This window comes from Schistocerca piceifrons, chromosome 8 (genome assembly GCF_021461385.2).
Source record: "Schistocerca piceifrons isolate TAMUIC-IGC-003096 chromosome 8, iqSchPice1.1, whole genome shotgun sequence".
Classification (NCBI taxonomy): Eukaryota; Metazoa; Arthropoda; class Insecta; order Orthoptera; family Acrididae; genus Schistocerca; species Schistocerca piceifrons.
In genome coordinates, this window is record NC_060145.1 from 466181732 (window position 1) to 466198548 (window position 16817).

Here is a 16817-nt window from a genome sequence, read left to right on the forward strand (position 1 = left end):
GGGCAAGTGCTCCACCAACTGAGCTACCGAAGCACGACTCACGCCCGGTACTCACAGCTTTACTTCTGCCAGTACCTCGTCTCCTACCTTCCAAACTTTACAGAAGCTCTCCTGCGAACCTTGCAGAACTAGCACTCCTGAAAGAAAGGATATTGCGGAGACATGGCTTAGCCACAGCCTGGGGGATGTTTCCAGAAAGAGATTTTCACTCTGCAGCGGAGTGTGCGCTGATATGAAACTTCCTGGCAGATTAAAACTGTGTGCCCGACCGAGACTCGAACTCGGGACCTTTGCCTTTCGCGGGCAAGTGCTCCACCAACTGAGCTACCGAAGCACGACTCACACCCGGTACTCACAGCTTTACTTCTGCCAGTACCTCGTCTCCTACCTTCCAAACTTTACAGAAGCTCTCCTGCGAACCTTGCAGAACTAGCACTCCTGAAAGAAAGGATATTGCGGAGACATGGCTTAGCCACAGCCTGGGGGATGTTTCCAGAATTCTGGAAACATCCCCCAGGCTGTGGCTAAGCCATGTCTCCGCAATATCCTTTCTTTCAGGAGTGCTAGTTCTGCAAGGTTCGCAGGAGAGCTTCTGTAAAGTTTGGAAGGTAGGAGACGAGGTACTGGCAGAAGTAAAGCTGTGAGTACCGGGCGTGAGTCGTGCTTCGGTAGCTCAGTTGGTGGAGCACTTGCCCGCGAAAGGCAAAGGTCCCGAGTTCGAGTCTCGGTCGGGCACACAGTTTTAATCTGCCAGGAAGTTTCATATCAGCGCACACTCCGCTGCAGAGTGAAAATCTCTTTCTGGAAACATCCCCCAGGCTGTGGCTAAGCCATGTCTCCGCAATATCCTTTCTTTCAGGAGTGCTAGTTCTGCAAGGTTCGCAGGAGAGCTTCTGTAAAGTTTGGAAGGTAGGAGACGAGGTACTGGCAGAAGTAAAGCTGTGAGTACCGGGCGTGAGTCGTGCTTCGGTAGCTCAGTTGGTGGAGCACTTGCCCGCGAAAGGCAAAGGTCCCGAGTTCGAGTCTCGGTCGGGCACACAGTTTTAATCTGCCAGGAAGTTTCATATCAGCGCACACTCCGCTGCAGAGTGAGAATCGCATTCTGGAAACATCCCCCAGGCTGTGGCTAAGCCATGTCTCCGCAATATCCTTTCTTTCAGGAGTGCTAGTTCTGCAAGGTTCGCAGGAGAGCTTCTGTAAAGTTTGGAAGGTAGGAGACGAGGTACCGGCAGAAGTAAAGCTGTGAGTACCGGGCGTGAGTCGTGCTTCGGTAGCTCAGTTGGTGGAGCACTTGCCCGCGAAAGGCAAAGGTCCCGAGTTCGAGTCTCGGTCGGGCACACAGTTTTAATCTGCCAGGAAGTTTCATATCAGCGCACACTCCGCTGCAGAGTGAAAATCTCATTCTGGAAACATCCCCCAGGCTGTGGCTAAGCCATGTCTCCGCAATATCCTTTCTTTCAGGAGTGCTAGTTCTGCAAGGTTCGCAGGAGAGCTTCTGTAAAGTTTGGAAGGTAGGAGACGAGGTACTGGCAGAAGTAAAGCTGTGAGTACCGGGCGTGAGTCGTGCTTCGGTAGCTCAGTTGGTGGAGCACTTGCCCGCGAAAGGCAAAGGTCCCGAGTTCGAGTCTCGGTCGGGCACACAGTTTTAATCCGCCAGGAAGTTTCATATCAGCGCACACTCCGCTGCAGAGTGAGAATCGCATTCTGGAAACATCCCCCAGGCTGTGGCTAAGCCATGTCTCCGCAATATCCTTTCTTTCAGGAGTGCTAGTTCTGCAAGGTTCGCAGGAGAGCTTCTGTAAAGTTTGGAAGGTAGGAGACGAGGTACTGGCAGAAGTAAAGCTGTGAGTACCGGGCGTGAGTCGTGCTTCGGTAGCTCAGTTGGTGGAGCACTTGCCCGCGAAAGGCAAAGGTCCCGAGTTCGAGTCTCGGTCGGGCACACAGTTTTAATCTGCCAGGAAGTTTCATATCAGCGCACACTCCGCTGCAGAGTGAAAATCTCATTCTGGAAACATCCCCCAGGCTGTGGCTAAGCCATGTCTCCGCAATATCCTTTCTTTCAGGAGTGCTAGTTCTGCAAGGTTCGCAGGAGAGCTTCTGTAAAGTTTGGAAGGTAGGAGACGAGGTACTGGCAGAAGTAAAGCTGTGAGTACCGGGCGTGAGTCGTGCTTCGGTAGCTCAGTTGGTGGAGCACTTGCCCGCGAAAGGCAAAGGTCCCGAGTTCGAGTCTCGGTCGGGCACACAGTTTTAATCTGCCAGGAAGTTTCATATCAGCGCACACTCCGCTGCAGAGTGAAAATCTCATTCCAGATAGTGAGCTGCATATCATTTCTTTCCACTTCAGTGGGACTGATGAATTTTTTGAGTGTTGTAAAGATTCCACTGTGACTGAAAAAAATAAATAATAAGTGATTATTTTTGGTGGGCTAAGTCCATCTGAGTCTGTAAAATGCTGCTGGTAAGTAATGAATTTGACGAGGCAAGTGTGCACATCTGATTTGGTTGAACCCTGGAAACTATGCACAAAATATTGTTACTTCAAAGAAATGGAATTATATTTAAAATTTGGTCTATACTTTTATTTCTCTGTCTACACTAAGAACAATACAATACACAAAGTAATTGACACTGGTACTAATTTAAACTTGTTCTTTCAGTATCACACACAACAGAAAATCAAAATAAATGGGTACTGATGCTATGTTGTTGCTCATTGTCATCAGTTTTCACGCTGTTTTGAAAGCACTTCATGCATCACAATATATGTGAGCAAATATGACATGAAATCAGCTCGCTGCTGGTCACATAAATTGTTGACAGTTGCTGTGTGGTCTGTGATGCAAGTTTGACTGCAATATCCTCAGTTGATGTACTGTTCAGTTGTGGTGATGCAGTAATAGAGCAGTCAGTTTTTCAGAATTCATCACAGCTCAAAAAGAAAACAATACAAATTAACTGTGAAGTTATAGAACCAATTCATGATTTTTTGTGAACATCTGAATACAATGACTGAATTGACAGGAAAAGAAATAAATAGAAGAAAAACAAGTTTGAAGTTCATTTCATAAACTAAATAGAGTTTTCAAAACTGTAAACTTTCCCTCTCAGACACATAGGAAACTTAATCATTATGGGTAACCAGTTAATGCAAAAAGAGTTACAAAGAAAAGAAAAGAAAAGTGGATGAGCTGTGGAGATATGAATTTTGAGAAGTTACTAGGGAAAGAAAATACAGGAAAAGGAAATAAAAATTTGCAGAGAAAAGGAGATTTGATGACAGTATGTCATAAAATGGAAAAGGCAAAAAGACTAGTATGAATAAAGAATGTGTGGATGCCAAAAGCTAAGTACATGTTGGAGAGGATTGCAATCTCTGAAGGTGAAAATTACTGGTCAAGGGAAGGAGGATCCAAATGTTTCAACTTATGAAACAAGAACCCAGATTTTTCTTGTTGTATCAGAGGCTTTACTTTGTTATGCAGTATTATTATTCAGAAATGGTGGCCTACATGGCAGCTAAGAAAGATTATGTGTATTCCAGTGTTATCACAAAATTAAAATTAAAATTCCCCAACCTGAATAAATCTCTCATTCTCCTATCTCCTGTTTCCAGTAGTCTAATGTCTGCTTTAGATAATGAAGAAGGACATATGACACCAAAAGCTTCAGGATTCAGTTTGTATGTTCTATATTTCTGCTGTTCAAGTTATTGTGACACTTGGTGAATGTGGACATTGTGATTAGTTTTATTATTGGTTGAAACTTCTATTTTAAAGTGATATTATAAAAAAATATAATTTTAATATTATGTTTCAGGTTTATTAATTACAATGATATAAAGTTACCTGTCTATATCTATCTATCTCCCCCACTTCTTTCTCCAAACTTTTTTTCTACTTCTCAGATAAGTCATTCATATATAGTGTGATAGTTTGTTCAAAAGTCTACAGTTTGTGTCAACATTTTCTCTGTCACAGCTAACCAAAACTGTTTTTGTATCATTCACTAGACAACAACAGTAACTTAAGCATTCAAATCGCAAACAGTGATGGTTTATCATATCAAACATTTTGATTTCTTTATGCTTCAAAGTTTAAGAGATCCTTTTTTTGCTTCCAGGTTCCTCAGACTCAACTGTTTGTCTGTGGTCATTAGAGAACTTCAATTTGCTCAACTCCATAAGCTTAGCATCACCTGTCACATTCCTGGATGTGTCACTGGATTCTGTATTCCTTGTTGCTGCATGTGAAGACAACCAACTGTACCTCCGTTCTCTTGCTACTGGAACGGAGATACACTGCCTTCGAGGACATAAGGCAGAGGTGGGTGAGTTGCAGTACTAATACAGTACTATTTATAATTAACAAGAAAATTCATGCCACTTAAGTTCCCTGTAGTATTCAAAGTCTGCTTAGAGATGATATTATGTTGCACGTTTCTAGATTTGTATTGTACCAAAAATGGCTCTGAGGACTATGCGACTTAACTTCTGAGGTTATCAGTCGCCTAGAACTTAGAACTAATTAAACATAACTAACCTAAGGACATCACACACATCCATGCCCGAGGCAGGATTCAAACCTGCGACCGTAGCGGTCGCTTGGCTCCAGACTGTAGCGCCTAGAACCACACGGCCACTCCGGCCAGCCTGTACTGTGCCATTCAGAACAATGTCATTTTCAAGTCTTATGATATTTGAAGTAAAAAAAAATCCCAAGCTAAAAAGAAAATGTTCAGTTTTTTTTTTCAAGTACATCGTACAGAATTATGAATCTCTGTTGACATTATATTTTGCTTATAGAAATTGTGTAAAGATAAGAAATTACAAATGCTGCTCAGAAATCTAGTACTATATTTTTGTAGCCATGTTGATATCATCATTCTACCAAATGTTTTAATAAAATAAGTTGACAAAAATTATGTAATAAGTTAGAAGCTACAAAAGTGCTATTTACCACAAGAAACACGTAAAAATACGAAATCTTCACTATCATCTTCTTTCTTGCAGCTTTGTGTCACTATTACAATTAATTTTATCCTGGTCATATATTTTTTCTTGCTATGCAACAGAAGTAAATTACAACTTTTCAGTAAAACCTTTTTTTTTAATAATCAACTCGCCCTTTTTTTCTATGGATTGTATAATTTCTGCTTTATTGCAACATTTTATTAGTCTTCTTTTTTTTTCAGATTCGGTCTGTTTGCTTGGCTCAAGATAATTGCCGAGCTGTAGTAGGTGGCTCTGATGGCAAAATATATATTTTTGATATGCATAGTGGCCGTCTGAGTCGCACACTAACAAGCCATACAACAGAAGTTTCAGGAGTGAAAGTCACCGAGAAAGATGATTTCCTGATATCTTCTGGTATGGGCACTTACAAATCATCACTCTTTCATACCTCATTCCTTTACAAGAAAATTCTTAATGTATCATGTTCATACATATTTTATGTATTTGTTCATTTATGTTACCTGCAACAATGGTACTTGCATGCCATTACTTGTATCTAACAAGGGGGCCCTCTGTTATCTTTATCACTATCAGAATGAGATGTCAGAATAGACACATTGAGAGGCAACATGAAGTGAACTGAACACAAGAAGACAATGAACTGTGGCTTAAGTTTAAAAGAGTAGTTGACCAAGCACTTGTTTCATATCTAGCTAGTAGACCAGTTCATTTTGAGAAAGGCTCTCCATGGTATACAGCTACTGTAAATAAACTTCTGATGAAATAGTAACTAATGAACAATAGGTGCACAAAGCATAGGACTATAAATATAGAGATACTGAATATAATGTGTTTGGCTGTCAAAATGACAATGTATGAAGCTTTCAATGGCTACATGGCAGAGTTGCACACAGGCACAACTAAAAGACACATACAGATAAACTATTGGCTGCAGCCTTCATTAAAAAAAAAAAAGAAAGAAAAACACACACCATAGATTCACTCAAGCAAGCACACCTCAAACCCACACGACCATGAATTTCGGCAGCTTGAACCGGAATGCCAAGCTGCCAAAGTTGGCGATCATGCATGCATGAGATGCTCTTGCTTGTGTGAATGATTGATGTGTCTTTCTCTTTCTTTTTCTGAAGGAAGCTGTGGCTGAAAGCTTATTTGTAAGTATCTTTAAATTGTGCCTCTCTGCAACTTAATATGTTGTCTTTATGGTAAGTAGCGATCTGTCTTTTCCTTCTTTGTTGATATTCTTACCTGGAGTTTCCAGTGTTTTATTATAGCAAAGTCTTATTGATAGTTGTCTCAGAAAACCAAAAGAAATTCTGGTCTTACACACAGGCTTTCAGTGGCATCAAAATTAGTGTACAGATACTCATTGGTGACAAAGCGACCAAAATTAAGGATAGCAGAGCAAAAGCAGAAAGACTGAACTCCTTTCTCAAATGTTTCTTGACAGAGGAGAAGCTAGAAGTACTACCCCAGTTTGAGTCTAATACAGCTGCAAAGATAAGTGTGTGTGCATTTTATCAGTTATACAAAACCAGGAAGCCATGGATCCAAGAAATGACATGGATGCAGCATTTCTTGACTTTTGAGAAGCATTTGACTCACTACCTCACAAATAGCTATTATCAAAAGTGCAGTCATATGGGGTACCTCACAAAATTTGTGAGCAGATTGATAATTTCTGGGTAGAGAAGAAGCAACAGTTTATCTTGGGCAGAAAGCAATCAACAGTAGTAGAGGTAACTGTAGGCATGTCACAGAGAAGTGTACTGGCACCCTTGCTGCTCATATTGTATGTTAATAACATTTCAGACATGCTTTGTAGTTTACAGATGATCATTGAAAAGAATCTAGTTATTTATGTTGTCTTCATTATATCTCCTAATATTACTTATAGGATAAAGCATATCACTTTCCCTGTAAAAATTTGTGCAACATAAAGTAATTATTCAATTTCATCTGACCAGTTCAAGGAAAAAGTGTTGTGTCCAAAATATAGTTAGTAAAAATATTCAAACTATGCCCCTATTACTTAATACTCTATGAAAGGGATAATAATTTTTTGATTAAAAATTCATGTATTATATTTTTGTGAAAGTGGATAAGTTTAGAATTACAAACCCCAAGGGCCAGAGTTCAATTCTCAGTTGTTTCTGGGCTCTTGCCGACCTCTTCATGCCCTGGTTAGCGTATCATTGGTAGGTTCACTGTAAACTCTGCTCGCATCTGGGAGTTCCTAGAATATTGATTTTGTTTAAGATCATGGGACACATCCAGCTACTTCCATGCCCACACCTCCCTAAAGAAGTTTCTCAAAATAAACTATAACAACAATAATAAACCCAACTGCTTCTGCTACTTTTTATTTAGTGATCCTTTGAGGAAGTTTAGGATCCAAAGATAGGTTAATGAGTTGGAAGAGGAATAATATAAGATCATGTGGAATATAGTTGATGTACCTTTTATTTATTTATTTTATTTATCTACAAATTCCATAGATCCTGTTATGCGTATGACGCTAGGATGTAGAACGACTTGAGTAATATATGTTCACAGATCATGGTATCAATTAGTTTACAAGAGCAGAACTAGACATAAATTACATAAGACTTGCAAAAATAATAATGAACTAAACTAAAGTCATAGGAATAATACATTATGCAAAGTTTATCACATTGCAAAAGCCTATTTGTCACAGTAAGTATATGGTTACAATTAGGAACAAAAAGAACATAAACAAACAACAGTAAATATAAATACATACAAAGATTACTTTTCTCTGTTGAAGTATTCATCAAGTGAGTAAAACGTTTTCTTGATTAAATATGTCTTTAGATTGTTTTTGAATGATGCACAGTTACTACATAGACTTTTTATATAGCTCAGTAATAAGTTAAATATTTTGACACTGGAGTAACGCACTCCTTTCTGTACCCGAGTTAAACTTTTTAGTTCAAAGTGGAGGTCAGCCTTCTTTCTTGTATTGTGATAATGGAAGCTTTCATTGGTTTCATAGTGGGCAGGATTGTCAACCAAGAAACTCATTAGGGAAAAAATATACTGGCAGGTTGTGGAAAGTATTCTAAGTTTTTTAAAGAGCGTACGGCAGGAGGTTCTCGGGGGTACTCTGCACATTATACTGACTACTTTTTTCTGCATTAGGAAGATTTTTTTAGATGAGGGTTAATTGCCCCAGAAGGTGATGTCATAACACATAATGGAGTGGAAGTATGCAAAGTATGTGAACTTTGTGACATTTACGTCTCCAAATTGTGAGATTGTCCTAATGGCAAAAATTGCTGAGGACAGCCTTTTTAGAGCCTCGAGGACATGGTGGTCCCAGTTGAGTCTACTGTCTATGTGGAGGCCTAAGAATTTGGTGCAGTGTACCCTTTCTATCTGATTATTATTATTTAAAACAGTAATCTCCTGGGGGAGTTTGCGGGCAAGGCTGAAATGGATATAATTTGTTTTGCTCAGGTTTACTGTGAGCGAGTTCACTTGGAACCAGGTTAATAGTACTGTAAGTAATTTGTTGGCATCAACCTCTATATCAGTGAGCTGTTTGTTACTAATCAAAAGCTCAAGAAAGAACTGAAAGCCAAGTACAATTAAAATTGGGGCATAAGTTTGCTACAAAAGACCGGAGCAGGGAGGAAATTCTCTCTCTCTCTCTCTCTCTCTCTCTCTCTCTCTCTCTCTCTCTCTCGTAATTCGTCAAAAAATAATTTTTCTTTTTTTCCATGTTTGTCAGTGGCCACTTGTCTATATGTCTTGTGTCTATATGTCATTAGAGAAATTAAAGTTACCAGCCACTCCACTTCTTCACCAAACTCAATTTGATTATGTGTTAATGTAACAAAATCTCTAAAGACAAATAGCATAAAGTGTTATGTTTATTAGTTATTTGTATGACCAGCTGTATATCAGACCCAAAATTTTCTAATTAACTAAGTCCACTTGAACAATCATTGCAACCATTGAAATATTCATTTTAATTATGGCTCCAGTGTCAAATGGTAGGACATGTAGTCTTATTGGTTATTCATAGACACCATGGAGGTGTGATAATCTGTAGATGTGAACAGTTTTATGTGTAATATGTGAAATTACAGTTACTAATGAAGCATTGAAACTGATTTACTGTCAGGAATGCTTTGCTTATTGATTTCTGTTTGACTGGAATTGTGATAATTTTGCATTCCTTTCTGGAGCAAATAAATATTGTGAACTTTGCCACAAATTCAGATCTTGCTGTGACACAAATTTAACATGTGCATTGGCTGTTTACTTATTCCAGGTGGTAACAGAATAACATTCTGGAGCTTCCGAAGGGATGATGCTACGGGCCATACTACCAGCATCCGTAAAACTTCTCAGCACTCCCAGCAGATGCACTCTGCAGCAATTACTTGCTTGGATATATCCCGTGATGGCACCATGGCTGTGACAGGTAGGAAGTTCTGCTGATATGAAACAGTGCCCGGAAAACAACTAAAAATAAAATAAAATGTTATTGGGTATCTCATTTTTGTCAGTACAGTTGTCATTCATTTGTGGTAAACTGACCAAAAAAAGCCCTTAGGGCATGAAATACCTCAAGTAATGGTTGTTACACAAACTAGTTACTGTAAATTGCTTTTGGACTACTAAAATTATCAGTGAAAAAATCTAAATAGAATTACATTAAAATGGAGCTATATGGACATAGAGCACACAAAATATAAGTGATACACATGCTTGTTTTTAAATCCTGGAAATAGATGAGTAAGAGATGGAAGAATGAATCGACAAGAAATCAAATAGAAAAGCTACTCAGAGCTTACAATCAAGGAAGAGCAAAAAAGAATTTATGTAGCATTAACGATAACTGGACTATATAATTTTAATGATATTTGTGTATGTAATTAAACAATGGGAAATCCAGGATGGAATGTAACAATATTATGAAAAGGAATGTAGACAGACAGCTTGGGTTGTCGTGCCCTCATAGAATGCAGCATATAGTGGAGATGCTGAGTCACAGATAGGCACAACAAAAAGCCTGTCACAAACAAATAAAGCTTTCGTCTCTTAAGGACTTTGCCAACAATAAACATAGACACACACAACACATACATGCAAATGCATCTCACACACATGACTGCAGTCTCAGGCAACTGAAACCATACTGCGAGCACAGCACCAGTGCATGATGGGAGTGACGACTGAGTAGGGGTAAGGAGTAGGTCAGGGCAGGGAGGAGAGGGATAGTAAGGTGCAGGTGGCGGACAGCAAAGTGCTACAGATTAGACGCAGGGCTGAGGAGAGGTGGGGAGGGGGAGGGGGGCATAGCGGAAATCGAGAGAAGCAAAAAGATTGAGTGTGATGGTGGAATGATGGCTGTGTAGTGCTCCATTTGGCACAGGCTGTGAAGCAGTCATTGAAATGAAGGTTGTCTTGTTTGGCAGCGTGTTCAGCAACAAGGTGGTCCATTTGTTCATTGGCCACAGTTTGTTGGTGGCCATTCATGTGGACAGACAGCTTGGGTTGTCATGCCCTCATAGAATGCAGCATAGTGGCTGCAGCCAATCTTGTAGATCACATGACTGGTTTCACAGGTAGCCCTGCCTTTGATGGGAAAGGAGATGTTCATGACCAGTCTGGAGTTGGTGGTAGTGGGAGGATGTATAGAACAGATCTTGGATCTAGGGGTATTACAGTGTTATGACCCATGAGATACGGGGTTGGTAGCAGGGATTCTGTAAGGATGGAGGAGTATGAAGTGTAGGTTCCGTGGATGGCGGAATACCACTGTGGGAGGGGTCGGAAGGATAGTGGGCAGGATATTTCCGATTTTAGGGCATGATGAAAGGTAGTCGAAACCCTGGCAGAGAATGTAATTCAGTTTCTCCAGTCCTGAGTTGTACTGAGTTATGAGGGGAATGCTCCATTGGGGCCAGATGGTGGAGCTTGGGGAGGTGGTGGGAGAATGAAAGATAAGGTACAGGAGATTTGGTTCAAGTTGGGAGGATGATTACAGTCTGTGAAGGCTTCAGTGAGAGCTTCAGTATATTTCAAGAGGGACCACTTATCACTGCAGATGTGATGACCATGAGTGGCTAGACTGCATGGAAGGGATTTCTTGGTATGGAATGGGTGGCAGCTGTCGAAGTGGAGGTATTGCTGGTGGTTAGTAGGTTTGATATGGATGGAGGTAATGATGTAGCCATCTTTGAGGTGGAGGTTAGCATCTAGCAAGGTGGCTTGTTGGGTTGAGTAGGACCAGGTGAAACAAATGGGAGAGAAGTTTTTGAGGTTCTGGAGGAATGTGGATAGGGTGTGGGAGAAGTTGTTGAGGTTCTGGAGAAATGTGGATAGGGTGTCCTCACCATTGATCCAGATCGCTAAGATATCATCTACGAATCTGAAACAGGTGAGGTTCGATAGTGGTAAGGCTAGAAGCATTAGGAATGTTAGTGTAAAGGGAGGTGGCATCAATAGTGACAAGCAGGGCACCATTTGGTTAAGGGGCAGGAACGGTGGAGAGTTGGTAGAGGAAATGGTTGGTATCTTTTATATAGGAAAGTAGGTCCCGGGTAATAGGTTGAAGGTGTTCGTTTATGAGAGCAGACATTCTCTCAGTGGGGGCACAGTAACCGGCCACAATGGGGCGTCCTGGGTGGTTAGGTTTATGGGCTTTAGGAGGCATAAAGAAGGTAGGAATGTTATGATTGGTAGTGGTGATTGGTAGTGGTCATCTCTCTAGAGATGACTTTGGGAGGAGGTTGTGGGATTGGCCTAAGGATTTGAGTATCGACTGGAGATCCTGCTGGATGTCTGGAATAGGGTCACTGTGGCAATGTTTGTAGGTGGAAGTATCTGACAGCTGGTGGAATCCTTCTGCCAGCTAATCATTGCGGGTCAAAACAACAGTGGTGGAGTCTTTGTCCACAGGTAGGATTATAAGGTCAGGATCAGGTTTTAGTTGGTGGATTGTGGTTATTTCTGCAGTTGCGAGGTTAGTTTGCATGTTGAGGAGCTTAGGAAATGTTGGTGAGGCAAGGTTCAAGGTTAAGAAATTCTGGAAAGTGAACATGGGGTGATTTGGGGGCAGTGGGTGTGAATCATAGTTGGATAGAGGAATGAACTGAGTTAGGCAGGGTTCAGTATTAATCTTTGGGTGTGTCTGATTGTTAGCGTTTGTGGTGAAAATGTGTTTCCACTGTAAGGATCGGGAGAAGGAGAGAAGGTCTTTAACAAGTCCTGCGTGATTGAATTTGGGAGTTGGGCAAAAGGTGAGGCCTTTGGAAAGGATTGATATTTTCGTGAGGCTAAGGCTTCTGGAGGAAAGGTTAATGACTCTGTTACACGTCTGTTTAGGTTATGGATTCTGTGTGGTGTTGGGAGGGAGTTTTGGAGGGTGGGGTAAGTGTAGAAGGTCTGCAAGACACGGTTTGTCAGCAATGAGGGGACATGGGGGAGGTTTGGAGCTTATTGTAGAGGCTGTGGTCAGTGGTACTCCAAGGCAGGAGCAGGAAGTGAGCATAAAAACTCACAATCTTAAACCCATCTCCTAGTTCAGATTCATTGATGATATCTTTGTGACCTGGATCAATGGTGAGGACACCCTATCCACATTCCTCCGTAATCTCAACAACTTCTCCATTTGTTTCACCTGGTCCTACTCAACCCAACAAGCCACCTTCCTAAATGCTGACCTCCACCTCAAATATGGCTACATCAGTACCTCCATCCATATCAAACCTACTAACCACCAGCAGTACCTCCACTTCGACAGCTGTCACCCATTCCATACCAAGAAGTCCCTTCCGTAAAGCCTAGCCACCCATGGTCATCGCATCTGCAGTGACAAGTGCTCCCTCTTGAAATATACTGAAGGTCTCACTGAAGCCTTCACAAACTGTAATTATCCTCCCAACCTTGTACATAAACAAATCTCCCGTGCCTTATATTTCTGGTCTCCCACCACCTCCCAAATTCCCTACTTCTGGCCACAAAAGAGCAGTCCCCTTGTAGCTCAATACCACCCAGGACTGGAGCAACTGAATAACATTCTCTGCCAGGGTTTTGACTACCTTTCATCATGCCCTGAAATGAGAAATATCCTGCCCACTATCCTTCCGATCCCTCCCACAGTGGTTGTCCACCAAACCTACACAATATACTTGTCCATCCTTACACAACTCCGGCTCCCAATCCCTTACCTCTTGGCTCATACCACTGTAATAGCCCTAGATGCAATCAATACCTGTTCCATACATCCTTCCACCACCACCACCACCAACTCCAGTCCTGTCATGAACATCACCTATCCCATTAAAGGCAGACTAGTGTGAAACCAGTCTGTGTGTGTGTGTGTGTGTGTGTGTGTGTGTGTGTGTGTGTGTGTGTGTTCATAATATTGTTTATATAATTACTTATTTATTTATTGCTCATTTAGCTTGACCAATAAATAAATACATAAATATCTATCATTAAAATTATATAGTCCAGTTATCATTAATGCTACCTGATTTCTGTTTTGCTCTTCCTTAACTGTAACCTCTGAATAGGTTTTCAGTATGTTTCCTTATTGATTCATTTTTCCAGCCCAAACACAAGCAAGTGTATCACTTATATTTTGCATGCTGTATGTCTGTAGAGTTTCAAGTATGAATATTTATCAAATAATCACAGTTATTTATGTGTTGTAAAGCACTGAGTTATTTTAATGGGGATATCATATCTCATGGTGCAAAAAGGAGTCTGCAAACCCAGTAACCAGATACCCACATAATTTATGGGATGTTATATATGCTGCATATATTTTAATTGATTATTTTTTAATCATACTTGCAATTCTTGTTTAGACACCCCTCTAAGTCTCTAAATATACTCTTATTGCAGAGTATGGTCTCATGATGGTCTAAACCAATCTGGTCATCATTTTCAAATGAATGTGCTTGTATGACCAAGACTACTTTTTAATTTTATTAATTTTTTAACTGATTGTTGAATATTTTAAATTTACTACCATCTGTCTGTGGCCAATGCTATGATAGCATGTAAAACACTGCTTAGAAGCATATTCAGTATTGTAATTCTACTGCATGCTTAGTTCCTGTATGATCGTACATGAAAATACAATTTTTTTAATGTATGGCTTTCAGGTATACCATCAGAGCACTGTGCAAGTCCCTCTGTGTTTTTTGACACTTTTTCGGGTGGAAGATAGTTACTGCCATTGTCAGCATTCTAAAAGAGTTGTTATACTGCATAAGGCACATTTAATGTTGTCCGTGAAGAATTACTTATCTTGACAAAATACTGCCAGAGTATGGCAACAAGATCATTTCTGTGGATACCTCTGCCTCTCCTTGATGCTCCCTTTGACACACTCACTTTGCTTTAAATGTGTCATGAATCTCAATTTTAAATTACTCATTCTGTAAGAAAACTGTCCTGAGTCAAAGTCTGCTGGTGAGTTGTCATAATATGAAACAATACTCTCTCTGTGGGCCATTATTCCAATAGGCCACTGCTCTAATCAGGATGTTGATATCTTATAATTTGTAAATACAAATCAGAGTGGCTTTTCATTGAATTGAAACATTTGGGAAGAGCAGTACTTTCCCCACTAACTTCACTTTAAACTGAATATTTGCAGGGAGCAAATTTAGTTGCTGAAGAGGAAGATACAATATTTTCATGAGAACACCATGAAAGTGTTGTCTAGAAACAAGTATGCTGTAAAATTGCTAATGTGGATGCATTTTCTTTGAATTCTAACACGGAAAGATGAGCATCAGAGAAGGCTGTTGGCATAAGCTCTTAACTTTCCTTGACAAAACTAAACTGTTGTTGAGGTGAGCCAAGTTCTTGTTCAATATGAGTCATTAAGTAACCAGCGATATCCAAAATCATCAAGTAATTAGAACATTGAGTCTATATTTGACATGTGATAGGACTGCAGAAGTGTTAAATTTGTGTGTAGGTAGGACAACAACTCCCTTACTTTTCCTTCAAAGTACAAACTGCTTTCCTCTATGTTGAAGGCATACCCAAACTGTAGAAATGTCAAAATCTAGCTAGTTTACTGATGATATTTTGGAGTGAGGTTTCCTGGGTATAGACACAATGTTAAGGTACTTGATAAGCACACTTTTGCAATCATGAAGCATTACAGAGTTTAAAAAGCCCTTTCCGCATCCATATTTGGTAGAACAATTACACAGGTCAGTAACTGGAGGAGAAGACCTATTGAAACTCCTCCATACTAATTTTGTTGCTTCCATAGGGTTGGGAGAGATGGAATCATTGGGTGATAAATACCTTTATTGGCTGGCTCTGAGCACTATGGGACTTAACATCTGCGGTCATCAGTCCCAATACCTTTATTATGAAGAGTTACTGTTCATCCCATTTTTCTATTAGTTTAATGACTAATCAACTGTGTTATCATATTTCCTGAATCATGATTGATTTCAAAGCAAAAATAGTTTCATCCTCAGGCACATTGTGTGGTAGTTGATGTATCAAGCAGTCATGCTATGTGCCTGAAGATTTTAAATTGGTCACAGTTATGGACAAACAATAATAGAACTGTAAATAGTCTACACGTGTTTTCTCCCAGATCATGTCCTGCATATCCCACAATATTTCCTTGGAGCAACTTTCCAACATCTTCAGGTGGTTCAACCTTGCCACCACTATGATTGAACTACCTGAAGATGTCGGACAGTTGCTCCGAGGAAATGTGGAATCTGCACAACGTGATCCGGCGGCAAACACTTGAAGACTATTTGCAACATATCCACCAGGAAAGCTTGAAGAGTCACAATAATACAACTGATTGGACATTAAAATAATAATAAAAGGGAATAAATTGCTTTTATTCTCTATAGTAAGGCATCCATTCTACGTTAAGTTATATTTTTATGAACAGCCTGTAAAAGTAATCTTATGTTGCCTGCTGTATTGTTAAGATTCAGTCAGGCAAATAGCCTTCCATGAACACAATAACACTTTTATTTGCAAAGTTACTTTGATATCCTACATGTTGATGGATCTACTCCACTTTCAGAAAATGCCATTGGGATGGTTCTCTTTACTTATGAAGGCAAAAACTTCATTAAATTTAAATACGGTTTTTCTACAGAGAAGCTTTTGAAGAAGTCAAGCCAACAGGCCAGTAACTAGTTACTGTGTAGAAATTTCAAAGTCTGAGTAGTGAGACAGGTCTTGTAATAGACTTCATTTGATGACTATTTGAATTTTTGAAGTTGGATAATTTTGGATAATACTGTTTTGCACTTCAGCATTTTAAGAAATTCCAAAGGCACCTCATGTTGGTTAATTTTCTCAGGAGCCCTGGCAAACCAAAAGTACTACTTCTTCTTTCTGCACCTCCCCTCCCCTCCAACCTGCACCCCCCCCCCCTCTCTCTCTCTCCCTCCCCCCCCCCCCCCCCCTCTTTTCTTCTCCACTCCACCACCTCAACCTCCCACCTCCCCAGAACATCACAATTAGTGCTGCATGACGGACAAAATACGTTCTGTTCTATAGTACTACACTGTTTGACTCCATTTCATTTGACTTTAATATATCTTGCATTAAGCCATATAAAGTTTCATCTATTGTATGCTCAATCTAGTAGCTGTAAGTAATTTTTATATACCTGGAAGTGCATAGTATGGGTTAAATTGTGTACTGTGAACCAGTTATGAGCCTATATCATTATTCTCACAGCTGTGTCTCATATGTGTATTGCTTGGTCTCTTCATCAGTATACCCATTCATCAGCAAATTGTTAAGTTAACTTTGTAATAATATCTTCTCACCCTTTAACTAAAAAATATTACTT

The 16817-nt window shown here is 40.1% G+C and overlaps 1 protein-coding gene across 1 annotated transcript in view; it reads left to right on the forward strand.

Annotated features, from left to right (window-relative positions):
- The window catches only part of LOC124712462 (protein qui-1), a 1341285-nt gene that overhangs the window by 1166827 nt on the left and 157641 nt on the right, over positions 1-16817 (forward strand). The window contains exons 21-23 of the mRNA XM_047242758.1: positions 4120-4322; positions 5191-5365; positions 9273-9425. Coding sequence (XP_047098714.1) covers positions 4120-4322; positions 5191-5365; positions 9273-9425 — 531 coding nt within the window. The remainder of the gene's footprint in view (positions 1-4119; positions 4323-5190; positions 5366-9272; positions 9426-16817) is intronic.